Genomic DNA, 27,780 nt, shown 5'->3' on the forward strand with positions numbered 1-27,780 from the left:
TCAAATATCTAAATTTATGGCATCGCACTCTCGGGCGCATCTCGACTCTGCCTCTCGCTTTCTTCCCTTCATATCGATCTCAAAGGACTTGCAAAGAGTCCCGGTTTTGAGGTCACCCGGTCCAAATATCACGTGGAGACGCGTCTTCGTGTGAGCGTTTGCTGGCTCTAAATCCTGTCTTGCATAGTTAAGAGCAATATTCGCAGAATCTAGGTTTGTCGCTGCTCTTGGAAAATGGATGAAAAAGAAGTCATCACAATCGACAGCGATTCCGATGAGGATCAAGACCTGTGTCGCGCTATCGAGTTGTCCCTCCAAGACCAAAGCATGATGAACGACGCGACTACCGATATCTCGCTGGACGCGCAAATTCCCAGGCCTACCGATCATGCCACATTCGGTGGTATCCTCTTAAATCGAAAGGAGATGGAAGATGCACGGTTAAACCGACTTGGGAAGCGGTGCCGAAAGTCTGATAAAAGTAATGGCGACGAGCCTGCGACAAAGCGACTGGCGCCAGGGCATTCTGAACGGACCGGGGACTCGCAGCCGCGACATCCTCAAGGAATTGTACGGCGCACATGGTCTAAAGGGTACGCCAAAACATGTGATGATATTACTATTGAAGAGGTTTTCCAGAGGGAAGACCTCCAGCTTGCTCTGCTGTCTTCTTTTCAATGGGACGAAGAATGGCTACTTTCCAAGCTCAATGCCAACAAAACCCGGATCCTGCTTCTTGCATATGCGTCCGACGAAGAACAGGTAACGCGCCACTGTCCAGAATCATTCATCTTTTAGTCGAGACTGACTCAAAACTGGATAGAAACAGGCAATGCGGGCCAATGTGCCCAACAATATCAGATTTTGCTTCCCGCCAATGTGCGGCCCCGGCTCAATGCATTCTAAACTACAACTCTTGAAATACTCCAAGTACCTTCGATTAGTGATCCCAACAGGGAATCTAGTGCCCTATGACTGGGGCGAGACTGGAGTAATGGAGAACGTCTGTGCTGTTCTATCACTGCATGCTATTCTCGGCCACGACACATCAACTAATGTGATTTCTTGAATACAGATGGTCTTTCTCATCGATTTGCCACGTCTAGAAGAGAACGTTGACCGCACAATGACGGTCTTTGGGGAGAATGTAGCCCAGTTCTTGAGAGCATCAGGTGTAGATGAAGGTATGGTAAAGAGCCTGAGAAACTATGACTTTTCCGCCACAGAGAACCTCGGATTTGTTTGCTCCATGTAAGTAACAAACAAAATATATCCTCCCTTGTTTTGCGGTACTAATACAGTCTAGACCAGGAGGCCACACAGGGGATGCTTTGAGTCGCGTCGGTGAGTGGTACTTGCCCCTCTCTGCAACTGGGATGGATGATAATGCTGACGCCTGACGGCAAATTTTCCCCAATAATCGCAGGTTATTGTGGCTTGGGAGCAACTGTGACGGGGCTCGGCTTGGCTACGGACACACCCGTTGAAGTTGATTTGGCAGTCAGTGACCCAGCCATAACTGCACACTCCCCATGTCTAACTTGTTGTCTAGTGTGCGTCGCTTGGTTCAGTCAACAGCGTCCTCGTCAATGCGATGTATAACGCTTGCCAAGGTAAGCCCCTCACCGCCTAACCTGCTCACTCGTTCATTCGGCTTCTGTTCACTGGCTGAAGCGCACCTGTCAGGGGACGATGGCATGCAAGAGTATAACGCGCGCGTCGGCCTGAAACTCAAAAACAAAGAGATGCGACTCGCGGAAAGGCTCCGGGATCGGTTCCGCATATACTTTCCAACCGATCAGACGGTTTCCAAGAGTAAAGGCGGGCAGCAAGTGAGGCATTCTGACCACCGCAGAGCATGCAGGTGATGCCCTGCAAGCTTCAACTCTCGCTAACATGCATACTGGTAGTCTGCTGGGACCATCTGCTTTCAGGCAAAATGGTGGCGTTTGTCCAGTTTTCCGAGAGGGCTCGTTCGAGACTGCATCAACACCAGAGATGGACTTCTAATGCATACCAAGATGATCCTCGTACGCAGGCCAACAGGAGCTTGGTCCATTGCTAACAAGTCGTCTACGGGATGGGCCTACATCGGTAGCGCTAACCTTTCGGAGAGCGCATGGTAAGTGTAGCTACTCCAGGAACCGGCAATTCCAAGCAAATGCCGTGCAGTTGCGCGTTCTAATGGCGAGCGTATAACAGGGGCCGCATAGTCAAGGACAGGAGCACGGGGAATGCCAAGATAAGTTGCCGAAACTGGGAGTGTGGTGTGATAATACCTGTATATGGAGATCCTGGTAATGACGGCGACTTCACCATGTTCTCGGGAGTGGTTCCCGTTCCCATGGAGGTCCCCGGCCGCCCGTATGGGGAGACTGATGAGCCTTGGTTCTTTCTCGGTGGCCACTAAAAGCACCCAAGAGCCACAAAATGGTTGGAAGGAATACTACTCAGCAAGTACTGAGTATGTTTGAAGGAGATTGTTGCTGTGGTCACCCAATAGTTGGTGAAAAAATTGCCACGTCGAAAGCTCAATCCCTGCCACCGTTTGTTTCTTGCTTTCAGCCCGACCAGTATTCTTGCACTGCATAGCACGCAAGCCAGCAAAGCCTTTAACTTAGCTTGGAATAGCAATGTTTCGCGTGTGGAAATATATACATCGAGTCACTTGTCATGGAGAAGGCCAGCCACTCGCTGGGCTTCGGTATGAATGGTCTCACCATTGAGAAACACCTGCCCGAGATTTGGGAGGGACAATGCAAAAACCAAGGAAACGAAATCTCCGACCGTGCTCAGAGTGGGACGGCGGCGTGGCTGCCACGTAGGAGGCCGTCCGGGGCGTGTGCATGGAACTTGACATCTCGGCAATCACAATAAGTACAATAGTGAACAAACCAAGAAATTAGGGGCCCGTCCCGGTCAATCACCAGGACTTCTGACCAGCAAGCATTCTTACTGACTGAATGATTGAGATGGGGTGTAGACAAAGCACCACTGTCACGACTGGAGTGGGCTGATTCTGCGACGAGCTGCCCTTGAGAGCCTCCCCTGCGAACAGATCCTACCTAGTCACCTTGCATCTGCGTAGGCCCTGATCCCTGGTCCTGCGTGCTACCTACCCCGAGGACCCCCTCTCCCTCGTTTTACCAATTTGGACATGGGGAAACACGCTGAATACGCAACGCTACTAGAATCAAGCGTTGGCTAGAGGCCGCTGCTGTTTGCACGAGAGCCTACAAAACTTGTACGATTTCTCAAATGAATAAGAAGTAGTATTGATAGGGCCTTTGAAAGCATCTAAGCGACATGCTAGAGGAGCTACCGGACAAGGACGGTAAATGTATCATTTCTAGGCTACTCGTGGCAATATAAAAGGCACGTGGGAAAATACATAGCGTTCCGAAACTTAAAAATACACTCTGATTGACGTATATTATTTTGCAAGAGGATGAAATTCTTTGCTACATTGCGAAGCGTCCTCGTTATATTCGATGCTGTGACTCTGTGAGTGAGCCCTTATGGGGTCTCTTCAGTTCGTACAGTCGGTCGTTCGTACAATAAGCGAGATGGCTTGGGGAATGCTTTGTCCGTGACCAAGGGAGAGTCATGATTCAACTCTACTAAGTAATAAGCTAGAAATTTGCGTGCCCCCGCGGGGTACTGATCCCATAGGTCCTTCAGTCCAGGATAGGACCCCCGGGCAGCTAATGGTTTCTTCATCATTGCGCCCGCCAGTATTCGGAATTGCGCATTGAAACCAGCGGATGAACGCATTCAAAACTCGGCATCGGGATGGCCGTTTCGGCATCGACCGTATTGCCTGATGAGCCAACACCACCAAAACGGGTCAAGCTGACGGGCACTACCAGCAATAGTGTGCAGAAGGCAGCCTCGGTCGCAGAGTAGCATTGACGAAGGCAACAGAAGACGACTTTCGGAAACAAGAAGGAAAGGGGTTGTATTGAGCACGGATGGAGGGGCTGTCGGCATCGCCGTGAATGGCTGGAACCGTTGGCTGCAGCCGCTGTGAAGACCTGGTGGGAGGTGATATCAAGCGAGACACAAAGTGCCGCGCGTCTTGCTCCTTCATCCAGCGTTGAAAAGAATTGTCGGGCTCCGAAATATTGTCCATTCAAGTCGCGGAAATGCGAATTCCCCTCAAAGATACCACACGCACATCAGCAGAAGCACAGTCCACACTGGGTAAGTACTTGGATGGCATCGGAAAGCCTCAGCGGATTTGGCTCAAGATACTATCAGTTAGTTATGTTGTAGATCACCTTACTGCCAAAAAAAAAAGAATACAGCACGTCCCATGCCATATATGCGCATTCCGAGACCACCGTGCACTCAATGCGCAAGCCATTTTACATATACATTGTGCTGTGAGTTACATTTCATGTCCGGAGGGAATTGGCGAACGAAGAATGCATGTGCTGTCATGATGCCAGCGCGATCTGTTTCGTCCTGCTCATTCTACCTCATCGATATCTCAACAAAATGGCAATAGCCAGTAAGAAGAGACATTGGCCAAGGTGAAGACCTGTTTGGCCGTGACACCCACATTGAAACCGGTGTAAGTGAAGCAATAAGCAGATACAAACCCGTCCTCGGGACCACGACGTGACCGCTCATAGGGCATTAAATTGACAATCTACTACCGCACCTATCACCAGCCGCCTTTCTCTTAGCACACTGTTTTCGGTACGCTGGAATAACGTTCCGGAGACAGTGTATGGAGGCTGGGCGGGCCTTCTGGGTGTCTCCTTTGCGGAGCAAGGTGATGACGATGGGTCGATACAGCGGAGCAGCCCCCAGCCTAGTGCGTTCAGCTTTCAGCTTTTTTTTCTATGTGCGATTGATAGCTCCCATTACTCAGTACGAGCACTCTTTCTAGGCTGAGAAGTTTGGTTGGATTAGTGACCGGCAACGAAACGGTAGGTGTCTGATAACAAAGCTGGTCGGCCACTGAAGCGGCTGGCGCTGGGTGTAACATTGTGGTGGACTGCTGTTTGATATTGCTAACTACCACGAAAAACCGCCTCAGACGGTACAAGCGGTGGTGATCTATGTCACTTGAGGTGACTTGACTTGACCAGATGCGTGGTACGTGCGTGTGTATTATTAATTAGCTGTCTGAAGTTGAGGGCGGCCTCTTGCCGACTGCTTGATTGCTCAAGACCCCTGCGCAGGTCACCGAATACACTGTTTTCCGCTCCTCTAATAGTAGCAGATCATTGATGACTCTTCTCCGTTTGTCATAAACAAACAGGCTATGCTGATATATCACTTTTACTGTACCCGGATGTTGCCAGTACATCTCGATCGCCGGCACCCCTGCCGACAGGGCCACAACACACCTTATCGGATAATTCATGTCGAGTAACAGACAGGTCGCATGTAATTATGAATGGTCTGGTATCTATATCTGCTGACCCATACGTGGGTGTCCAAATGGGAATCACTTCTGAAGCCAAGCGTCGTCGCATGGGCTCACATCGACTCCCTCCCATACGCCAGAAGGATCCGTTGGTGTGGGCCTTTTGCAAGATACGCATTTTTAACTATCACGACAGCAGGCCAAGGTACTTGTTGCGGAGTATCGCATTTGTAGGATAATATATCAGCACATACTATTAGCTCGAGTATCCGTAGGTAGTACTTAGTAACTTGGGGTTTGGGTAAGGGACCATGTGATGGCGCCATCGCTGTGGAACTTATCTGATGCCGACACATGGCAAGCAGAGGCCAATAGCTTATAATATCGCCTGTACACATGAACCTTTCCAACAGCGCCGGGTTTGAACTTTTTTTTTTGAGTCAAGTTGCAGATCCAACTCCTCTTGTGCATAATCGCCTACGCCGCATGCAGGATCAGAGATGCTAGGCTAACACCAAGACTAGCTGCATGCACCAATCTACAGTGGGACACCACCAACAAGACACCCTTCTCCAGAAGTCCATGACTCTTGGATTAACACGCCCTACTTAAGTAAGTAGTGGAGGCTCAAGTTTGAAATACGAAGATGCCCTACGGGTGCTGGCCCGGTACATATTAGTACTGAACACTGCAGCTTGGGATGCCACCTAGCTGCTAGGGCCCACGCAGGGTCGACTACCTACTCCGTACAGACACCTGCATCGCATTGCCGTCCAGATCCGCCGCAATAAGGGCGCAGCCAGAGAAGCACAAGGGGGGGGAGGTGCATCAGAGCTCTCTCTTTTCGTTGACACATGATGAACTGTCATGGTGTGTCGTGGTGATGGGTTCCGGTGGGGGTGGAGATGTCCGCCAGTGGACTTCTGCACACACACACGTTGACGCGGTGGAAGCCACCCGTTGTATCATGCAACACACGAAAGTGGTGGATGGCTGTCGCCTTGTGTTGGAAAGACCTCACTGGCTACTATCCATGCTGCAGATCCGGCGACTCCGATGCCCACATCCCACAGCCAAGGTCCTGGCTGCAGCCTGGTGGGAGGCTTGGGTTGCCCATGGCCCTGTCTAGCTGTGATATGGAGTCGGATGACCCTGTTTTGCTAGGAGCGGCCCCCCTCTCCTCCGCTCCTCCCACAGTCGCAGCGCTGAACTCTCTTAAGTGGAGTAAATGCAAGGCGGCGTGAGGACAGGAAGATTCGCGTTGCGCGGGCGCGCTCCGGGGGGGGGGGTTGATGGGAATTGGGGCTCGCAAAGGTTTAGCAAATCTCCTCACCTCTGCCGGGAGACCGACCGGCCTCTCTCCGGAGCCGGCTCCGCTGCCATATTTTCATCATTCCCGTGCACGGTTGTCGATTCGTCCTGACATCTTCTCGATCCATCCCACCCCCCACTTGTTCGTTAGTTCATGTCTTCCAGCGTCGAGTCTGTGGTTGCTGGTGACACAACGGCGGCGTCGGGGTCTGCTATCAGACGTGTCTGTCTGGATTCAAAGAGCAAGGTGAATTTTGTCAAGCTAGTCGCGCGTCACAAGGCTCTCCTTGAAGCCCTTGCAACACCCACCTCGGCAATTGCGTTGCGGGACGGCTATTGTCTTTTCTTCTCCTCACATCTCTACCAATCTACGTACTGATGCACTGCTTGCCCTGCTTTTTGGAGCCCTTACTATTATATTACCAGTATAACACGGGGGTGCCGCAGAGGGGTGGACTAGCCCTCCGTACCTCCTTTGTGGCCTGACATTTTACGGGGCAATTCCCGCCAAACCGGTCCAGCAGAAGTCGACAACAGACAGACGGCAACATCCTTGTTCTCTGGCCTGGCACCGCCAGCTTGGCAGGCGCATGTCTTTGTCTTGTCGGTCAACCACCACGCTTGCGCAAAGAGTCGGTACATCCCCCAACCCCAAGTCGATGCCAGGGGCCCCTGCTTCGTAATGCATATTGGAGCTCGCCTACACAATCATGCAGTAGTGCCATGAGCTAATGTAGCACCGTTGACGTTGGCGCAACAAGTGCGAGACATCACACTCTATGCAGCCAGCAAGTGCCATGAAGTTAGAGCACCGGCTCGGAAGGCAATTAGGCCATCCCGCTCCGATGTAATGCTAACCCCTGGCTCCCGCATCCCGGGCCCCCCCGGCGCAGAATTTTGTTTTTGGCTGCTCAGTATTCAGAGCAAAGGCACATTGGGCATACGCTACTAGTATACAGAGTACTGAGTAGTTAGTGGCAGCCAGAGACAAAAAAGAATGCGGTCTTTCGAATGCCCTGCTGCCATCTTTGCTGGTGGAGCCGTATCCTTTCCGTAGACACGGCAAAGCGTCCGCACATGCGGAGAGGCTACCAGTATGTGCCGGAATTGGAAACAAATCGAGCACCAGCCAGGATGACCAAGATCCCTCCAACAGGCAGCGCAGAAGCGGGCGCCACTTCACTTATAGGCTTACCCTCTTATTAACTTGCTGAATATTTTAGTCCTACGAATATACCAGTAGCATTGAGAAGAGAGCTACGGTGAGATGCTGCCGGGGCAGCCTTGCGAGGCGCTCTGGCCCATGAACCACGAACTACTGGGTAACAAGTCCAACCGCCAGTTGCGTCACAGCGAAGCCATTCAGCGTCCCTCGAGCTGCCTCTCACTCTGAGGCGCGCATTGCCAACCCAATTTTTTTTTTTTTTTTTTGCTATACGCTTTCCTTATCACCTGAACTTCCCTAGGCACGCCGACTGCTACAGTAACGCCAAGTCGTGGTAATTGTTTTTTCACTTTGGTGTTGGTTGCACACCAAGTACGGTTCCTTGTCCAAGAGCTGCAAGGCACCTGCTAGCCATCATCCATCACTGGCTCGGCTGTGGTGGCCTTTGGAGAACAAATTATTAGGCGTCGGCTCGTAGCCGCATGGCGGCTTTCCATGGATGCTATTCTCTGTCTTTCCACTCTGTCACCAAATCCCGCGCAGTCATATCCGAGTTGGGGCAATCCAGCCCATGCTATCCACCCTGGCTGCGCATTGGCTGATCGTTCTTGGAGAGCGCCTTGGCCTTTGCTAGCGGACGCCTCCGTATCCACCTCATGCACATTTCCTTGGTTAGTGGACCCTCCATCAGCTCGCTTTTGCGTGTTGTCGCCGGCTAGTGGCCGTGTTGTTGTTCCTACGCTTGCCCGGGTCGACTGTGTCACGCACGGCACAGGTGGACTGACTCTGAGCGCAACCCATTCCATGCATGTGCTGTGTGTCGTGAATCCAGCCTATCCCATCACGTAGGAAATCTATCGAGGTCGGAGAAGTGCCTTTGGCACCTTGGCATTGACCACACTTGACATTCAGGCCGTTGCTGTGTTCGACGTGCACACGAACAGCGACGACTATCGGCAATTAATGTACAGCCGAATCCATGCTTCATAATCATTCTCTTCTGGCCGGCAACTCTCCAAGGATCGCGCTTGGGTGAGCTACTGGTAGCTTGAGGGGGCAATACGATCTGTCTTACATCTTGTTTAGCACAATAGAGTTTAATCTGGCCTTGTTGTGTTTGTGGCAAGGCACATGATCACCATAGACAGAGGCATACTCAGTAGTGCGGACAGTCAAGAAGAAAAGGCCGGAGGCATCGATGTCAAAAGGACATGCGAATCGTCAATTTGTTCTAACCCGCATGGGAGACCTCTGCGAATGGCGGACGGGGAGCCCGATAGTATGTACATCCTGATGGGCTGTCGGGTCTACATAAGCAGATGCCAGCCTCCAGGTACTTAGCACCTGAGATCCAGAGTGCACCTCACTCTATCTTGTTCTGCGAACACTTGGTCTCCCATCCCCCAAGCCGAGATGAACACAGGTATGTACTTACTAGACATGGTCTAGTTCTGCACTAAAACCAACCGCGTCGACGCCACGATCCACCCCCCCTGCTGTCGCTCCCAAATCGGCCCATTGCCAGTCGTCATGCTGGTCTCTGGTCGACCTTCAACCCTTGTTTGGTTAAAGCGCTCAATTCTGCCGGCTCTCTCCTGCTTGCAGCCTTGAGTCGACCAGGGCAGCCCGGCTGTCGCCGCTTCCTTGTAGTACTGAGTACTGATACTGCTCCTGTTTACTGGGTATTCAACTCCATCTCTGTCTAGCTGGTGTTGGTCAGTTCACGTCGCTTATTTTAGCCACTGCCACCCGACCCTGCAGGTTCAGTAACCACCTATCAAGTAGTTATGGGAAAATTACTGATGCAGAGTGGTATACCCAGTAGAAGAAGAAAAAAACGTCTACATGCTGAACGGAAGTGGTGTGCAAGGAGTGGACGAATGTGTGTGCGTGCCTACTCGTTTTTTTTTTTTTTTTTTTTTTTTTTGGCGCCGCTCTCGTCCACCAACTACAGAGAACATGGCTACTTACTGCCTTGCTCTGGTCCTGGTTTCGCCATCCCCAGAACAGCTGTTTTCGGTCATCGCGCAGACGGGAATTGTAACAAATGCGACCCCAGCCACACTACGACCAAGTAGGCACAGCGCCGGCGCACGCTACATGGTCCCTCCGGTCGGCCGGCCTAGTCCAATTCCATCACCAGGATGCCTGCTCCTAGCACACCTTGTCTCTGATACCTGAACCACCGTTGCTTCTCCCCTCTTTTATTAGCCCTCCTCTGCACAGGAATAACTTGACTTGTCTCTTTTGCTTACGGTGACTGCTGTTAGCTCTCTGATTCGATGGAACGCTCAAGAAGACATCAATTGCTCATCACTCTTCACTCTTTACTCCGTACACAACGCGGAGTCGCCAGAATTGCATCCGCAATAAGTAGCGCAACGCCCGGTCTCCTCTCTCCACTTTGTCACTCGCAAGCCTTAGCCATGTCTTCGGTCACTCCTGCCGAGAGCCCAATTGCGGTGCGCGTTCCATTGTCACTTCTCAGGAGGTTTCCCCTTAGATGACGCACCAACACTGCAAACACTCGGCCAGCAACTTCACGCTTGCCAAGACGTCTTGGTTACTGACTAGTCCCGTAGCAGCTGCCAGGCATAAGTGTCTATTACACTCACTTCCTGTCGTGTACGTTCACACACGGCCGCCTTCCCTTGTATTATCGCGAAGCTAATTCGCTTTCCCGGACCCCTTCTCTGGTAACATCGTAATCGTAGACTGCCTTCGCCATTGTCAAGTAGTTGAGTGGCCGTGGTGACCAGAGCAAAAACCCATGGCGATCGATTCCGGTATATCTACCCAAACTGGTCTGCGGTCTTTTTCTAACTCTGCTCCCCGTCACCCCAGCCCGCCGTCTACCACCTTTGATCTCTACGCTCTTACCCGACTGTATACACTTACAATAGACGGAAGCGGACCCGTGAAGAGAACCTCGCTTGCCCCGCCAGACACCACCCCCAACATCCACATTGATACGACGCTTCCAATACTGCTAGAGGCATTCATTCGCCTCAGCCTTAGTCTCTGAACACCGCGTTGCAAGCAGTTCGCCCAAGTATAACCGCCTCTTTTGGGATAGCTCACCTTTATCAATGCTGCCGTCATATAGCCTTTCTTCCTAAATTTCTCTCAACCGTCTCCGGGCTGCACAATCGAGACTCTTCAATTACTCATGGTCGAACTACCAAGAGCGGTCCCGCTGTGAACGCGCTTGTGCACTGCCCAAGATCGCCGCCCTAACTCCGTCCTATGCGGCTCTTCAAACTCTGGACCCAATCTTGTCCAAATCTGGTCCTCTTCTAGACCGCACTTGGCTCGCCCCCCCTCCTCCTCCTCTCCCACTGGACTCGGTCCAGGGCTCCCTTGTCATTGCCTAGCTTCCCATTCTACTCATAAGCTCCTTGACACCCGCCGCCCGGAAGTTAAAACAAAGCGCTCCCCGCCACGGCTCGATCGAAGTTTGCGAGACCAGAACCTACTTTACTTTTCATCGCTCTCTCCTATTTGTCGAGCCTTGCCAAGGTACACGCAAGACGCCATCATCTACATCCCAGTGGTGAATCATCATCAAGTTTTCGGCCCGGATTACGTCCACTGTGGCTTGTTAGTCCTCTACGCCTCGGTACATCCCTTCGACATAGTCAGTTATACGTATCTAAAACCCGAGGGCAACAAGAAGCTACGAGACAAGACGAGCAGAGAAAATTTTCCGCCACTAAGCCTACGAGCAGCCCTTTTTCTTCCCTTCCTGCTCTCTGTCCTGCTCTTGAACTTCTCCCAAACCCTTTTCCACAACATCCTCCAACCGTCGACAAACCTTCCTTCTTCTCAACCTTTGCGCCACCTTTGTCAAGCTTCTTGACCTCTCAAACTACCATCTTGGGGAAGTCTAAACCTCAAAAACTTTGAAGAAACTTCGTGCTAGTCATCGGTCATGGAAAATCAGTCCACGCCATTGACTCCTACATTCGAGGGGCACATTGCCAGTACTCTCGATGCCCTTTTGCTCTTTGAATCGTGTTTGGATGGTACGCTAAACCATGTTCCTCGCCGTCCTCACGACCGTGAGCGCCAGGAGCTCATCAAGAGCGGCAACATTTTCATCTACGAAGAGCACTCCTCTGGAATCAAACGCTGGACGGATGGAGTCTCGTGGAGCCCCAGCCGAATCCTTGGCAACTTTTTGATCTACAGGGAGCTCGAAAAGCCATTTCCTCCAGGCGAAAAGAAGCGAGCTTTGAAGAAGAGCAAGAAATCCCCCCAGGGCATCGCCAAGCCCGAGGCACTTTCGCATCCGAATATGTCATATGTTACTGCGGGCCTTGACCAATCTGCCAACACCAAAGATCAGGAGCGATCATTGATCGGGTCTCTTGTTGACTCGTACCCTTTCAAGACTGACGGACTTGTGAAGAAAACCATCAGCATTAGCTACCAGGGCGTCGCGCACCATATGGTCAGCTACTACAATGTGGACGATGTCACGTCGGGCAAACTAGACACTCCAACTAACAGCATTTTGATGCGAGGCGTCACTCCTCGCTCTGAGCTCTTCCTCGCGCAAAATTTCCGGACTCCAATCGACGAAGTCGAGTATGCTGTTGCCGACCATACCGAAGCCACGCCCACCCATTACGGTGCCGACCAGGTCTCAATCAGCAACGGCAGTGGTGTCCTTCACCGCGCAATGATGCAGGGCAACCTACAGAATGCTATGAACATTCAACAAAGCAGTTCTTCGGCTGCTTACGTGTTTCCACAACATTCGCCGGGTACACATAACGGCTACACGGGGCCCGTCGCGAACTCGAGTTTCCAGGCTGCAATGCCCCAACAGATGTCGTACGCCGCCAACCCAGTGGGCAATTACTCCCTGGACCCTAATAGAGCTGGCCATTCTTATCTTTCCCAGCATTCATATTATATGCCACACCAACAAACTACCGCACCCAACACGCAAACAACACCCTTCCCCATGTCCCGCGGTCTAAGGGCGGAGTCCAATGCATTGCCGGCTGCATCGGACAACCACTATAACATCGATGGTGCTTCTTGGAATTTCGATAGCCTAGAAGGTGAACAGCAGCAGTACTATGCTCAGAATCATGTCCAGTGGTCCAATGGGCCCAACCCACTCCATCGAGCATGATGATTTTTCTCTTTGGTGCATTGCTCTTTTCTCCCCTGTTTTGTTGGATTGGTAATTGGCGCTTGGGAAAGGTTGCCGCAAGGCTCATGGATAGACATTTGTTTCGAGATGGTGGTCAGGCAACATTTGCAACGACAGGGCAAGGGGTTGGCGTTACTTGATAGTCTTTGAAGATACCATTATGAGCAGCTATATTAGGGATTAAGACGTCTGCTAATTTTCCGTCACAGTTGCAGTTTAAAAGAACCACGCAGTTGAAAACTTCATTTAGTAAGAAGACTCAAGTATGTGAATGTCACGAGTAGCATTTCTGTGTTTTTGTCAAGGTTTTATTTTTTTTAATATCTCTTTAGAGGTGGAGGTGGTGGTGGTATGCTTGACAGAATATTTTTATGCCCACCGGTGTAATGCAGATTGGTACGCTAGCGCTAGCCAGCAACTTTTTTTCGTTGCTCGGGCAAGGCGGTCGCTGGCTTCAATCGCATTGCCTCCAACGCCCTACGGCTAGAATACCTGAATACCTGATCTACTGTGTGGCTAGCGAGAACGAGGGCCGGAAATATCGCCGGAACTGCAGTGGCCCCAAAGGCTGCCATCATGCTCGCCTCGCAAACTGCAGCAGCCGCTCTATCCCGAGCTGCCTTGCGGAGGACGCTTCTCTCGCAGTCAAGGCCACGCCCGCCATGCCCTACACGGGTGCATTCCTTCTTCCCGCGGCCGCTATGCCGAGTCAAAATTGTTCTCGCTATGCCAAAGTTGCGCCGAGATAGCTCGTACGTGCGTTCGATAGATTCTCGGCTAGCCCTTTCCCATCTCCCTCGCCGCCAGAACGCAGTCGTGTCCAGCCAATCGAGCGATGTTGCTAACGCGGTGCTGAAAATAAAAAAGATCAAAGTCTCCCGTGTCAACGAAATCGCAATGTCCCACGAAACCGAACGAAGAAACTCGAATAGACACAAGCTGCGAGTCAACTTCTGATGTTACGAACGTATCTTCTAATCCCTTGTCCGATCCGACATTGCACGAAGACATATACACATTGCCGAATATTCTTACGTTTTCCAGACTGGTGGCGGCGCCATTTATCGGATACTTTGTTCTGCATGATTCGCACGCTTGGGCGGCCGGCCTGTTGGCGTATGCCGGCGTGACCGATCTTCTCGACGGATGGATTGCGCGACGATGGAACCGTAAAACGGTTGTGGGCACAGTCATCGATCCGATGGCCGACAAGGTGCTCATGACAGTCTTGACTGTGTGTCTTGCAGCCAAGGGAGCGTTGCCTGGTACGTATTTGATATGTTTCCTAACCTCCACTGATCAGAGGACATGACACACACGGTTCAATGCTAACTATATGGGAATAGTTTGGGTCGCGAGCATCATTCTCGGCAGAGATGTCGGCCTCGGCATTGCGGCCATTTATTACCGTTGGATATCTCTTCCCCCTCCAAAGACCTTCACGCGGTACTGGGATTTTTCCCTGCCCTCCGCAGAAGTCAGGCCAACCCTGATCAGCAAGTATAATACTTTTCTGCAGCTAGCTCTTGTTGGCGTGACTACTGCGGCACCGCTCGTGCCTCTCGACCTATCACAGGCATTGACTACCATGCAGTACGCTGACTTCCATTCATTTTTCTGTCAAGTGCCGCCGACTAATAGTGCATCAGATACGTTGTAGCTGCGACGACGGTATGGAGCGGTGCGAGTTATATTTATACAAAAGATGCTGTGAAGATTCTCAAGACGCCCAAAAAACCAGAAATCTAGGTAATAATTTTCATGTGCATAGCTACCTGCCTCACATATGAATTGGGTTGCGTGAGCTTATTAGGGTATGTGGTTGAGAAAACCCGTAATGATCACCGTCTTCAGATATTTCAACGCCAACTCAAGTTCGGGGTGATTTGTAAAATAGAATATTTTTACATCGTGACCGTGCTGAACTGATCACTATGCTAGTATACATGTGCTGGGTGCCAGTTGAATCAAGAGCTGAATTCTCAGCGAGGGGACACTTGAGCCTGCGTCATTGCTCCGAATAATGGCGAGTCAAGCTAGATACTGTCGGCGGCGACGGCTACCGTCTTCAAATGGGAGCGACGACGAACATACGCAAGCAAGCGCAAACTTCCCGATGGCGTGACGCCCTCCACCCGGCGAGCTTGCGCGAGCGTTTCTGGACGAGTGACTTTGAGGACTTCGCGTTCTGAAAGCGCGAGGCCTGGAACAGAATCGTAGTCCAGATCCAGAGGTAGTTGAACGCCTTCATCATTCTTGAACTTGCCGATAGCAGCCTCGTGCATTCTAATATAAGGTGCGTACGTTGCCTCCAGCACAACACGATCGCGGATTCGCGGTGGAAAGTCCATTACAGCAGGAACTAGGAAGCCGAGGCGCTCCAGCTCTATGCGCGTGTTCGCATTGGATAGGCGCACGACATCGATGCCACTACGTCGGCGCGAATCACGCTTAGTTTGGAAACCGTGCTCTCTCCACTGCTCTGTTGACAGAGAGACAGCGTCAAGGCCTTTTGTCAGCTTATCGATTTGATCCTTCTCGTCCGTGAAGGCCCGCCAGCGACGATCAGTGATGACCCCCCACTCACGGGCCTTTTCGGTCAGTCGCAGATCAGCATTGTCAGCTCGTGCCGCCATACGGAATTCGCTGCGAGACGTGAACATGCGATAAGGCTCGGTCACTCCCTTGGTGATCAAGTCATCTATCATGATGCCAATGTACCCATCAGATCGTGACAGTGAGACGCCTGGAAGGCTTGCTGCTGCTCTTCCAGCATTGATTCCGGCCAGGACTCCTTGACCAGCGGCCTCTTCGTAGCCAGTGGTGCCGTTGATTTGACCCGCGAGGTAAAGCCCGCTGATTGCTTTTGTCTCCAGCGTTGCTTTTAGCCCACGAGGATCGATGTAGTCATACTCTACACCATAGCCCGGTTGGAGCATCTTGACTTGCTCGAGGCCGACAATCGTTTTTAACGCTTGCTCTTGCGCTTCAGGGGGAATAGTCATAGAGAGGCCGTTTGGGTAGATGACAGGATCGTCAAAGCCCTCGGGCTCGAGCCAGACAATATGCCGTTCCTTGTCGGCGAAGCGGATGACTTTGGACTCCAGAGAAGGACAGTATCTAGGGCCCTTGACAGATTCCCGGATATGGACTGTCTTGTCCAAGTTGTCCCGTATCACATCATGTGTTGCATGGTTTGTATACGTCATGCTACAAGTGAGCTGATTCAGGACCGCAACGCTGCTATTCAGATAGCTAAACGGGTTGGGCGGGTTGTCGCCGTATTGTGTCTCCATGACATTGAAATTGATGCTTGACTTTTCCAATCGCGGCGGTGTTCCCGTCTTCAGACGACCAAGTTGAAAGCCGGCATCTCGTAAAGACTTGCTTAGGCCGAACGTCGCTGCTTCGCCTAGCCGGCCGGCCGGATATGTTTGTAAGCCAATATGAATCTCTCCGCCTAGGAATGTCCCTGTGGTTATGATCACTTGTTTCGTGGGAATGATGTCGCCGGAGTCGAGTCTGACGCCAGAAATGGCAGGTCTTTGTGTGCTCGATCTAGATTCTTCGGTCGATAGTACAATATCGGAAACGGAGTCAAGTATTATGGAAAGATTCGTATAGGATTGGAGCTCTTCGCGCATGTGTTTTTGGTAAAGTTTGCGGTCGATTTGTGCTCGCGGCCCCTAGCCGGACGGAGACAGGTTAAGTCAACGTCGGGTCATTCTGTGAGCGCAAGTTTGATGTCTCTACATACCCAAACTGCAGGTCCTTTGCTTCGATTCAACACGTGAAATTGCACGCCAGCTTTGTCGATTATGCGTCCGGCAAGGCCATCAAGGGCATCAACCTCGCGGAGGATAGTCCCCTTACCAATTCCCCCAAAGCTGGGATTGCAGGAACAAGTGCCGAGGTTTTCGATCTTCGGCGTAATGAGTGCCGTCTTGGCCCCAGTTCGCGCTGCTGCGGCGCAGGCCTCAGCACCGGCGTGGCCACCTCCTATAACAACCACATCAAAGACCCTACCAGTTTCATCGTTAGCAAGGAGTGAAGCGACCGGCTGCCTAAATTCACTTACCTAGCACCTTCGGAGACGGTCGCTAGATGCCTTTGGCGGTTGATCGTCGATACAAATTGCCTGCCACGCGGTGTCTGCCGCAAAATTGCATGCATTGCATTTATCGTGGATTGTACAGGAGGATCTATAATGTTGCAACTTCTGTCGCGCAACTTTTTTGGTGGGGCAATTTTATGGCCGAAGTGCTTGGCCGTGCAACTTTGGACTTGGTGTGGAGGGTAGCTGCGAGAAATTGGAAAAAAAAATGTACAATAGAATCTACATGAATAATTGGATTTTTTTTTCCACCATTATAATAAGAATTTATGATGTCTAAATTATTTAAATGAGCTACTTTTATGGGAGCGTGCTTCGCCATCCTTGTATTTAACCAGAGCCGTCGTAATATTCGGAAATGGGGTTGCCTCCTCATCTACGTGTTCGGCTATCGGGCCAGGAGCTAACCACGTCGTCTACTTCCTCCATGAAGGTGCTTGTGTTGTGAATGGAGGTCCCTCCTAATACTACTCGAACGCCGGGAGTCGTGGCGTTAATGCCCGCAATCATTTTCGCCTCTTCGTATGTTACACCACCAATTGTGAAGACGATAATGTCCTGCGGTTTATCTCTGGTAGTACCTCCTCCATCTACAAATGGGTATTGCTGCTCTTTCAAGCGGCCTTTGACGAGATTTTGGAGCGTGCTCTCAAGTAGTGTCGTGTGTTGTGTATACACATTCTCAACACCTTTGAGACCCTTGAATCGGCTTGAGGCACCGGCGAATATCCCCCCCGATTCAAATATGTCAGAAATACCACCCTGTGCTTGCGAGGAGTGCAGAGATGTGTGGTAGGCAAGTACTTTATCCACCATGGCAGCTTGACGCGGCTGCACGTTGCCAGCTGCAACAAGAAGATCGGTCAGCATAGGCAAAGAGTTGGATGGCTGTTTATGATAGCGCAGAGCGTATAAGGTAACCAGCGCAACTTTGCTGTCTGCTGTTACTTGTGGGTTTTGCAGCAACGTTTGGATCGACTATCACCTTGTTAGCAGGCACTTGAGTGCTGGATCAATTCTATAGACATACTCGCAGGTCATTATTATGATTATCGTTGCAGGCCAGACTTTGTTCCAGCTCGCTTACTTCCAGCAACATCTCAGCTGCAACACGCCTGCTAAGTTCGGAGACGAGGGTGACATGTTTACTGACGTTGCCCGATAATTTTCGAAACTCGGGGTACTCTTCAATGAAGCGTTTCATATCGGCAATAGATTCAATGTCGGCGTTATTTTTCGTCTTCGATTGATACTGCTCAACGTATTCCTTGATCGTACCCCCAAGATCCCCGAAATTTAGGAACATGTTCTTCTTGAAGAAGGGGTCTTGATCCTGTGATAAAACAATTTCTTGCAGCTCTGGTCGAATATCGGGCACATCTCCAAGATTCACACGACCATTTTGGATACCGATCAGATGATTGACCATGGCTTGGTAGGTCCATTGTGTCAGAAGCGGGGTGATAGGGTCCTCGCGACGATCAAGAACCAGCAAGATTGGCGGAGTATCGACCTTTCGGAAATCAAAAAGCTGTTCTTCCTGAGTCATGAGATATCGAACCTCGGAGGCGAGCTTTTTCGCCACAGAACTACTCCTCGCGTATCGGATCAGGGGCTTCTTCTTGAGTGACAACAGTACAGCCAGTAATCCATCCGCGCAGCGTTGTAGGGAGTCCGGGTTCCAGGTATCAGGGCTCCCCGCAAAGATTCGCCATCTTGGTAGCATAATTTCAAAGCTGAAAAGATCTGGATTCACGACCGTATAATCCGCAAAGTGCTCCTGGACAACCTTGACGATTTCATGATCATCTGCCTCGGCCAGCCGCTCCAGTGAGGATTTCTTCGCCACATTGGTAAAATACAGTTGGTACTCTCCATATTTTGGGTCTCTCAATTCATCAATAAGAAGCTGTATGGTCTCTGGTGAGGGCCGCACGAGGCAAAGGCAGCGTAGATGTCTCATCTTCTCCCTCGCAGAATTATCCAGGCGATCAATCAGATAGACTTCATGGTTGAGAAGACTCGACTGCGTAATGGACGTAGATACAATAGGGACAGTATCTCTGTCCAGAAGTAAGATTTTCATTTTCGACGATGATGTCTCCCCTGCAGGCATCACTATCTTGGAGATGTAGCCAGAGATGGCCTGTGAGACGTCCATGGTGATTAGGGGGGGCAGCTTTGCCGTATCAAAGCTCCTTCAGCTGTTGGGTGCCTTATTCCGGACTATGATCACTTCGAATTGTCGCATGTGTGTTGGAGAATTGGCGTCAGCAGGGTTTGGCACACAGTTGTTTCCAGACCTAGGTTGATGATGATCGAGAGGTGTAACATAAAGCTGTCCGCGCTACGTCACGTTGGCACCCGGTATATGAATTAGTCCCGGTCGGTGCATACGCCACATTGCACACCTGGTCCCGTCGTTCACGTCGGGGGTCGGCTGAATACAGGTATGATACGGCTTAAATATTCCACCAATCTTTCGTATTTTATCACAGATTATGAATCTATACTTGGGTGCAGCACGATAATTTTTTCACGCTTCGTAATTGCGCATGCCACAAAGGCTGGAGTGCTAGCAACGTCTGGCGGGGCATCTGTCGCTGGGTCTATGGGACAAGCTCTTACCTCTACAAATTCCACAGCTCCGGATAATGCAGTCGAAAGAATAAGCTCAAGACCTCGGAAATGTCGACGAGCACTTGTCCTGCACGGTCAGAACCCACGTGAGAAATGCACGCGAGCTTGCCTCGTCGCGTCACTTTGCTAACGCGGATGACAGGCTCTCCTTTACTCAGGGATTCATAGTTGGCCAGATCTCTGTCGTTGTGATACTTGCCGCGTTCATCAAGTTCTTCATCTTCGGAGATCCTCCCTCGCCAGATGTTACGGCCTCGTTACGCGCAACGGAACGGCGCTCCAGGACTCTGGCACATAAGCAGTCCCTGCTCACGCTAAGATCTCAAGGCCATCGCCACGGTCAGGGGTTGAGTCGCAAAAAGTCCACAGTCCTCCGCAACCCGCCAACGCTTACAATTGGTTCAATTCTAAGCAAGACTTATTATAATGTTGATAGCCACCAGCCGGAGAGCCTGGATTGGTTCAATGTCCTAGTTGGCCAGACAATTGCCCAGTTCCGCAGCGACGCACAGCACGATGATGCCATTCTCAACTCCCTGACAAAGGCGCTCAACGGCACCTCGCGACCTGATTTCCTTGATGAAATTCGGGTGACAGAGCTTAGCTTAGGAGAGGATTTTCCTATTTTCAGCAACTGTCGCATAATCCCCGTCGACGAAGATGGCATCAGCCTGGGTGCAGGCCTTCGATTTGATCCCACGACGGCAGCGCGCGACGGCACGCGTCTCCAGGCGCGTATGGACGTGGATTTGAGCGATATGCTCACTTTAGCGGTAGAGACGAAGCTTTTGTTGAACTACCCCAAAAAGCTTTCAGCTATTCTGCCGGTTGCTCTTGCCGTGTCGGTCGTCAGGTTCAGCGGCACTCTGTCGATTTCATTTATTCCCAGCAACCCCTCTCAGTCCACTCCAGCCATGATGACATTCAACTTTTTGGATGACTATCGACTAGACTTTTCAGTCAGGAGCCTGCTGGGAAGCCGGTCTCGACTACAGGACGTCCCTAAAATTGCACAGCTGGTCGAGGCCAGACTCCATAAGTGGTTCGATGAGCGGGCTGTAGAGCCACGTTTCCAGGAAATTGCCCTCCCTAGTCTCTGGCCACGCAAGAAGAACACGCGCGGCCCCGATGACGGCATTGGCGAGAGCTCAGGCTCCATGGGCCGCACCAGGGGCAAGGAGAGTGAGCCCCAAGTTCGCGAGGACATGCGCGGCCGGGATTCATATATCGATGCGGACCAAAGAAACACGGCTTCTATACGTCAAAGGCGGTCTTGGCGAGATGATGATGATTATGCCATACCAGGGTCGCTGCCGGGAATATGAACTGATGGGCGGTGTTGGCGGCATTCCTGTCGGTATATCCATGTGAATGTCAGCGTTGACACCTCAAGGCCGTTTAAGATAAAACATTAAACTTAGTTCCCTTTGATTTGTGTTACTTTGGCGTTAATTTGACCAAGATATGGGACACTCCTCATCTTGACGTCTTGTCTAGCAATGTTGGATTCTCTGGTATTTGCATACGTCGCCTTCTAGATGTTGATCTTAACACTACTTGAGCAGACCCCGAGGAGCGTCCGTAAGCGAGTACATGCTTTGCCACCAGTATGCCAGGCCCCCAACCAGGAGAATATAGTATGGAATTGTCCACTTCAGAAGTGTACCTCTGTTTGTGTTGATGGGTAGCCAATACGGTTCCATATAACCCCAAACACGTGGTAGTCCAAGTGAGTTGCAGAAGGCATGAACGAGCACTACGGCAAGGAGTGACCCTGTTTGAAGAAACAAGAACGTGACATATGCTCCAAACACTGATGTGTATGCCAGCTGGATGATGGTACGCACTACTGCCGCGTACATGGGAGCTCCAGGGTTGGTAAGACGAAACTCGTAAAAATGGTGCATGTGAGCAGTACCAAATACAAGAGGCGACAGAAAGATGATACTGCGAGGGGTAGCCTGAGCTAACACCAGGAGCGGGACTACAGCGGAACGAAATAGGCATTCTTCAGTAACAGGCCCCTGCAACAAGTTAGCCGACGAAGAGTCTTCAGATGTACACAGCGTTTGCCAGCAGGGGGCACATACAGCGACGATGTTTCGCCACTCCGGCCAACTCTGCCAGAGGTGTTGCAAGTCGGAGCCTAAGTGGCGCCAGCGACCCTCAATGAGGAGGGCCTCGTAGAGAGGACCGGTGAAGAGTATGGCCGTGAGAACAAGGGCCTTGGCTGATTCGAGGAGACGAACAGGCCAGTAGCCCATCAAATAGAGGGGGGGGTACTTCTGGGACACACAGCATATTGTGATGAGGGTTACGACAGAGCAGGCGATGGTTGAGAGCGTCACAGCTCGCACGCGAGCACGGATTGTAGCTGGGTCATCTCTATGCCGTGACAGGGAGGGCCTTGTCGCATCTGTTGCGTAGAGGGGGAGCACATAGATGATGGAGTATGCCAGCTATTTGTCCGTGTCAGCTTCAATGCGGCGGCGGTGTGTTTCGAGTTGGCAGGACTTACCATCAGCCCCGATGCCTGAGGGATTGTTAGATCGGCGGCTGGAGCAGCCGCTGCCATTTCCATCGAGAGTATGTACCAGTACGGGCTAATCGGAGAATAGCGAGTAAGGAAGATCGGGAGTTGGCAGCTTGGGAAAAACGTTCGTCCCCCAGATGAGCAATCACCGAGTTAGTTTGCTTTGGTGTGGGGCGAGTTTGGACGAACCGCCCAGGCAAAGCTCGAGCTACTTGGCAGACGTTAGAGGGGTGTTGTGTTGCATCTTCAACTGGTCATCGGAACATAACTGGATAGAACATTCGCGCCCAGCTTCTGGGCGGTATGAATGGGTGCTAGAAGATGAGGACATGTGCACATGCGTGTTGCTCCGTTAGCTAGCGCGCGGTTACATCGTAGGAAAGGGGCTACGATTAGGTTGCTGTTAGCTTCCCATTCCGGGGCAAATTGTCTGGTTTGTTTCTTCGGTGCATTCTTTGTTTTATGCTTGGCAACGCAACACACCAGTATCGACGGATCCAGTCTGCATTGATTTTTTTTTTTTTTTTTCCTTTTGGTATCTGCTATGACCAAGCCCATGTTGTCAGCAAGGATGAGCTTTGAGTGAGACGCGTTTCGCGTAAAAACGCGTCGAGTGCTAAGATTACCACCCCCTTGCAGCTTTTAATTTCATAATTATGCAGGTTGCAGATGGCGGCGCATTAGCGTGATAGTTTGCTTGGGTGGCCGTGGGTGGCAAGCAAGCAGGTGGTACAGTGACAAAGTGAGCCATGTGGTCAGCACTTCGGTTTTTGGAAACATGACAGCGTGGTTTGGTGAGAGATTGTTTCATGAAGCGCCAGGCGGCGCCGGCGCTGGCTGCTGTACGGCATGATGCTGTTTGCTGGCTCGTGGGACTGGGCATGGTACTTTCGTAGCATATCAGTAGGTAAATATTCAAGCGTTGTAATGCAGGTGGTACTGGCCACGTCAATATAGCTTTCACCTGATGCGATTTACCCAGTGGTTCTTGACTTGGTGTCTATGTATAGTTGTGACCAGAATTGCGACGTGATGACTGCACGAGGCAGATCTCTGTCTGCGTAGCCTCACCACGATCATGCTGTATCGATAGGGCGTGATGGGTAGACTGATGAGGCAGTTCCGAACCGCTGATATGTGCTGCTCGACTCACTCATCGGCAACCAAAGCTGTGCTTGCTACCAGTGCACCCTACCAAAAGAATGCACGGAAAGCCCATGGGGTGCACGGGTATGAACATGTAGGGTAGCCAGCAGAGAAGCAAGGCAAAAAGGATATGAATACACGGCCACAAAAGAGGCCGACCAAAAATAAACGCTACACTTTTGTCTCCCCACTGTACATTCCTGTACCATCCCGGGGACATACTGGTAAGTAAGTACCTAGTGGTGGGCGCGAACGGGGCCGTATGACTGAACAGTGACTGGACAGTGAGGTTGCTGGCTACATATACGGATAGATACATCTCTATCCAACAAACCCGCCATATATCATGTTCGCATATCGTGGCGCGAGATATCAGCCCCTCACAACGCGAGAGAAACAGAAACAAAAGACCCACAAACACGAGATGAGCCCTCGGCCTCGCACTCACCGCAAGATTCAGCAGAGAAACAACGTCAGTAGTAGCATCTGGCGACCTGTTTCCCCTGACTGCCAATAAACGGCTGTGCAATATGGAACTCGAGTGGCTCCCATGCACAAAGTTATTAAACCTACGCCACTAGCTGCAGCCGCCGCTTTCCTCGTCCCCCATTCTCCTGCGTCGCGAGCCCTGCCTGTACCTGCAGGTCGGAGACAATGTGGCCCTGCGTCCATGGCCAGTGGAGTGTTGCTCGTCCAGTCTCGTCGTGGTCACACCCTGGCCATTGTGCCATGGCTTTGGTCGCGCCCCGGCCGGTGCATCCACGAATATGCCATCCCACCCGCTAGCCATCTCTTTCGTCAGACCTGTCGTTCTCCCACCCAAACTCATCCATTCTCTCATTCATTCATTGACTGTTTTTCTTTCCCTTCTGTACTCTGCACAAGTAATTCATTTTCATTCTACACGCTCATTTGTACTATTCTGCTATTATAACTCATTTTTCTTCTTAATTCTTTCACTTACCACGTCGCGCCACGCCATCCACGCCTCACTCACTATCGCAACTTGATTTATCGCCGGCGTGTGTATATACTGTTCAATACTGCGGCTTGCCAAACTGAATATACTCAATCCGCCCACAGGGGATTTGCTCGGCGTAACGGATTCGTATACGCCATTTCTCCCATAGCCATACCACTTAGCGATAACTGTGTACGCCGAGGACCGACAGCAACATCGCCACGGCGGTCACTGATACAAGCACCCGCCAGAAAGGACGCTGGTGTCGACACAGGGACCAGAACCAACCTTCAACACGACGCTCACCAACCTGCAGCTGTAGGACCGGGTCATGGGTCTGGAAAACACGCGTGTAACCGCCTAAGAGCGCTCAGCCATGTCAACCTCACGGCCGCCTTTGAAGGACCGCAGTAACCTGCAAATCAGAATCGTTCCTTACAGCCCTCCACGCCTCAGCTCAGATTTATCTGTTCTACCTCGCCCCGACGAAGATGCATGCAAACCTTGCTCTGGCCCATCGCCAGCAAATGTCGAGGTTTACCAAAACAACACACCCCAGACACAGCGCATGGCTATGGACTCCAGTCCGGCACTGCCAAGTCCGGTGTCGCCATTGGGGCCATACGCAAAACCCCCCGACCAGGAGACGGATGGACGCAGGGCTAGCACGCCTCGGCGGCCCTCTACATCGTCATCAGGTCGCCGCTTGAGACATGTTGTCAATGTTCACTCGGACAAAACTTTCTCGCTACTACCCCAGGCGGAATACGAATCCAGCTCCATGTACTCAAGCTCATTTCTGAATTCAACGCTCACAAGCACTACATATGGGAGGAACTCATCTGTCACCTTTAGCTACGGCAGGCGCAGCTCAACTTTAGCACTTCAACAGCCGGAATCTGTCCCCACGTCGCCGGAAGAGAAGACGCCGCCTCAACCCAACGCGAAGAATGTCGCGGCCACAGCTTCCCCGTGGAATTATGAATTCGTGGGAGGTTTACGCAAGGTGTATCACCAAACTCCCGAGCCGGAGTTCCAGTCCGCGTCTTCGCCAATCACAACGCCAAGCAAGGCTCACTTGCCGCTGTCGAATACCAGCAGGGCTACTGCGCGCCATAGTTTGATGCTGATACCGCGCAAACCCTTGCCCAGCTCATACACAGCGAGTCCAGCCGATACCGATACTCCGAACTTCAGAGTCATAAGACAAACTCTACCGGAAGCTACCATTCATGGACAGCCATCACTGGAGTTTAGTAACTGCTCGCCATCGAGTGACCAGAACTATCGTATTCTCGGTGATTCCGGCTCATCCGACTATTCCCTCGGTAGTCAGTCACGGCCGAGAACCGAGGATAGTGAACCCAACTGTGTGAAGCTTGATGGTGCGTCATCGCCCTCGATCGCCGCCACGCCTTCATCGAGGCTCAAATCCGAATTTTCGAGAGAAAGTTTGATTGTAGCACCTCTGAACCCTGCAAGAAAGCTCTTTACCGACAAGTCCTTTCCCGTTGAGCTCCCACAACGTGGGTCATCGCCTAGATTTCTCGCGACCTGGTCCGCTATGATAAACCACGACACTGCTCGTGCCCTGTTTGGCTCCAAGGTATATCCTGCAAGACCTCGCCACAATAGAACGGGCTCGCATGGCGGATCACCGTTTTCTACACCAAAAGCCCATCAGTGTCCACCGCAACCACCTCTCTCAACTGTCTTCTCGGAGAGCGAGGAAGAAAATGAACGCCTGCGTGGATCTATGTCTCCAGTTGCCGCTGAAACCAGTACAAGCCAAAGAAGTCGTGACTATGTGACTGGTGAACTGGAGCCGACTGAATGCTCCGTAGCACGACAAACCACGCCGGCATCAGAAGCAGCAGAACGGCCGAAGGATGCTTCTGGGAAAGCACGCGAGAATGAAGGGAATTTAACGTATCATCTCGTCGGCGATCAAGACGAACATGGAGATGGCTTGACAGACCTGCGTGACCTGTTGACACACCGTCCTTCTAGGAAGGGCGGGTTTCCTAGTATCATGCCCAACTACGGCTCAGATCGCAACCTGTGGTCCTCAGCGAGTGCCCGAGCAACAAACTGGGCAATACCAGCATGGGCAAGGTAAGGCTATCTACAAATGATACTCGAAGCTCACTAAGGCTAATCTGACTCAAAGGCTGTACTACGGTAGTGGCGAGCGCCGTTTTCTCGCACACCAGGCCTCCCGTGACTCTATTCGCTCTACGAATGCAGACAGCCAGACTAGATCCTCATTTCAGAGGCGCTCTCACAGTGTTGAACGAGTTGGCATCTTCTCCCAGCGTCAACAAGAACCTCCCACTGCTGCGAATGGTAGTGCACCTATCACCATCAGGAGGTCGTATCCTGATCTGGCCTGGGCCCGAACACTTAAGAAGCAGACGTCGAGTTTGTGGTCGCCACACTTGCGACGAGACAACAGGGCAAACTCATACGGGATTTGGGACCCCCCCATTGACGCCCTATCAGTAGATGGCTGCATCACGGCGCGGCGGAATGTACAGGTGGTGCTCTTCATGTCTGGATTCCTTTTCCCAATCGGTGAGCACGCCCCTGGTCAACCTTTGCACAATCAGTCGAAATTCTAACAGTTACCAACAGCCTGGATGGTTGCTGCCTTTATACCACTGCCTACTAATCGGGCTCTTAATGAAAAGGACTTTCCGAGCACAAGCCATATTGACCTCACTGAGGATGACAATTCAAGCCCGTCACAACTTGCAAAGGAAACCGCTCTCTATAACCGCGCGAAGTGGTGGAGAGACCTCAACCGGGCCATGGCCATCATCGGGCTGCTGATTATTGGTGCATTTACTGTTCTGATTGCTCTTGGCGTCCAGCAGCGCTGGAGATGACTGCGTCATTCAAGTCAACTTCATGCCTCGCTACTTCATGCCTTGCTACTTCATGCCTAGCTCTAACGAGGTGATGAAGCCTCACAAATCCTCCATTTCGACGCTCTTTATACTTTTCACCCTTCTTCAACAACAATTTGTTCTATTCACAGCCAAGATACGCTGCTACGAATCGCACTGATGTATATGCATGCATACGACGCACGATACGCTTACGACATTGATAATTTTTAGCGTCAAAAGAGCAATCCTTTTCCGCAGTCTTTCCTTGCCGCTTTCCAACTTGGTTTCTTTTTTCACCTTCAACTCGAATCTGCTCTTATACACAATATGGCCACTGCTTATCAAAATGTATACACATCAGCAGTCACTTGATTCCTGGACAAGACACGATGCTCGAGGTGCGGTTGCAAAGTCTCATCCTTTCTGTACTATATGATGCCGGACGCAACAGGACAATGCCAACCGCTTTAGC

General features: G+C 51.4%; 8 protein-coding genes across 8 annotated transcripts; 5 read left to right on the top strand and 3 right to left on the bottom strand.

Annotated features, from left to right (window-relative positions):
* Window positions 1-234: 234 nt before the first annotated feature.
* On the top strand, window positions 235-2,410 carry V2A60_007037 (tyrosyl-DNA phosphodiesterase-domain-containing protein; the record flags this gene model as incomplete). Its single annotated transcript, XM_083258326.1, has 9 exons — window positions 235-762; window positions 824-1,003; window positions 1,076-1,251; window positions 1,307-1,344; window positions 1,427-1,500; window positions 1,553-1,613; window positions 1,687-1,832; window positions 1,911-2,122; window positions 2,203-2,410. 9 exons carry the CDS (start codon window positions 235-237, stop codon window positions 2,408-2,410), a joined length of 1,623 nt encoding a protein of 540 aa, XP_083114452.1.
* Window positions 2,411-11,787: 9,377 nt separating this feature from the next.
* On the top strand, window positions 11,788-13,002 carry V2A60_007038 (Gti1/Pac2 family-domain-containing protein; the record flags this gene model as incomplete). The annotated part of the gene is made up of 1 exon (XM_083258327.1): window positions 11,788-13,002. One exon carries the CDS (start codon window positions 11,788-11,790, stop codon window positions 13,000-13,002), a length of 1,215 nt encoding a protein of 404 aa, XP_083114453.1.
* Window positions 13,003-13,749: 747 nt separating this feature from the next.
* On the top strand, window positions 13,750-14,772 carry V2A60_007039 (cardiolipin synthase; the record flags this gene model as incomplete). The annotated part of the gene is made up of 4 exons (XM_083258328.1): window positions 13,750-13,775; window positions 14,068-14,288; window positions 14,370-14,616; window positions 14,673-14,772. 4 exons carry the CDS (start codon window positions 13,750-13,752, stop codon window positions 14,770-14,772), a joined length of 594 nt encoding a protein of 197 aa, XP_083114454.1.
* A 287-nt stretch (window positions 14,773-15,059) lies between these two features.
* On the bottom strand, window positions 15,060-17,196 carry V2A60_007040 (tRNA uridine-5-carboxymethylaminomethyl modification enzyme MnmG/GidA; the record flags this gene model as incomplete). The annotated part of the gene is made up of 3 exons (XM_083258329.1): window positions 15,060-16,709; window positions 16,781-17,045; window positions 17,102-17,196. 3 exons carry the CDS (start codon window positions 17,194-17,196, stop codon window positions 15,060-15,062), a joined length of 2,010 nt encoding a protein of 669 aa, XP_083114455.1.
* Window positions 17,197-17,509: 313 nt separating this feature from the next.
* Window positions 17,510-19,298, bottom strand: V2A60_007041 (Sec1 family protein; the record flags this gene model as incomplete). The annotated part of the gene is made up of 2 exons (XM_083258330.1): window positions 17,510-18,115; window positions 18,168-19,298. The coding sequence occupies 2 exons, from the start codon at window positions 19,296-19,298 to the stop codon at window positions 17,510-17,512; spliced, it is 1,737 nt and encodes a 578-aa protein (XP_083114456.1).
* A 527-nt stretch (window positions 19,299-19,825) lies between these two features.
* On the top strand, window positions 19,826-21,102 carry V2A60_007042 (ERMES complex subunit MMM1; the record flags this gene model as incomplete). Its single annotated transcript, XM_083258331.1, has 2 exons — window positions 19,826-19,863; window positions 19,920-21,102. The coding sequence occupies 2 exons, from the start codon at window positions 19,826-19,828 to the stop codon at window positions 21,100-21,102; spliced, it is 1,221 nt and encodes a 406-aa protein (XP_083114457.1).
* A 228-nt stretch (window positions 21,103-21,330) lies between these two features.
* Window positions 21,331-22,041, bottom strand: V2A60_007043 (CAAX prenyl protease; the record flags this gene model as incomplete). Its single annotated transcript, XM_083258332.1, has 2 exons — window positions 21,331-21,801; window positions 21,868-22,041. 2 exons carry the CDS (start codon window positions 22,039-22,041, stop codon window positions 21,331-21,333), a joined length of 645 nt encoding a protein of 214 aa, XP_083114458.1.
* A 2,752-nt stretch (window positions 22,042-24,793) lies between these two features.
* Window positions 24,794-27,305, top strand: V2A60_007044 (uncharacterized protein; the record flags this gene model as incomplete). Its single annotated transcript, XM_083258333.1, has 3 exons — window positions 24,794-26,532; window positions 26,588-26,991; window positions 27,052-27,305. The coding sequence occupies 3 exons, from the start codon at window positions 24,794-24,796 to the stop codon at window positions 27,303-27,305; spliced, it is 2,397 nt and encodes a 798-aa protein (XP_083114459.1).
* Window positions 27,306-27,780: the final 475 nt, after the last annotated feature.

Source organism: Cordyceps javanica, chromosome 4, assembly GCF_051103115.1.
Source record: "Cordyceps javanica chromosome 4, complete sequence".
Taxonomy (NCBI): Eukaryota; Fungi; Ascomycota; class Sordariomycetes; order Hypocreales; family Cordycipitaceae; genus Cordyceps; species Cordyceps javanica.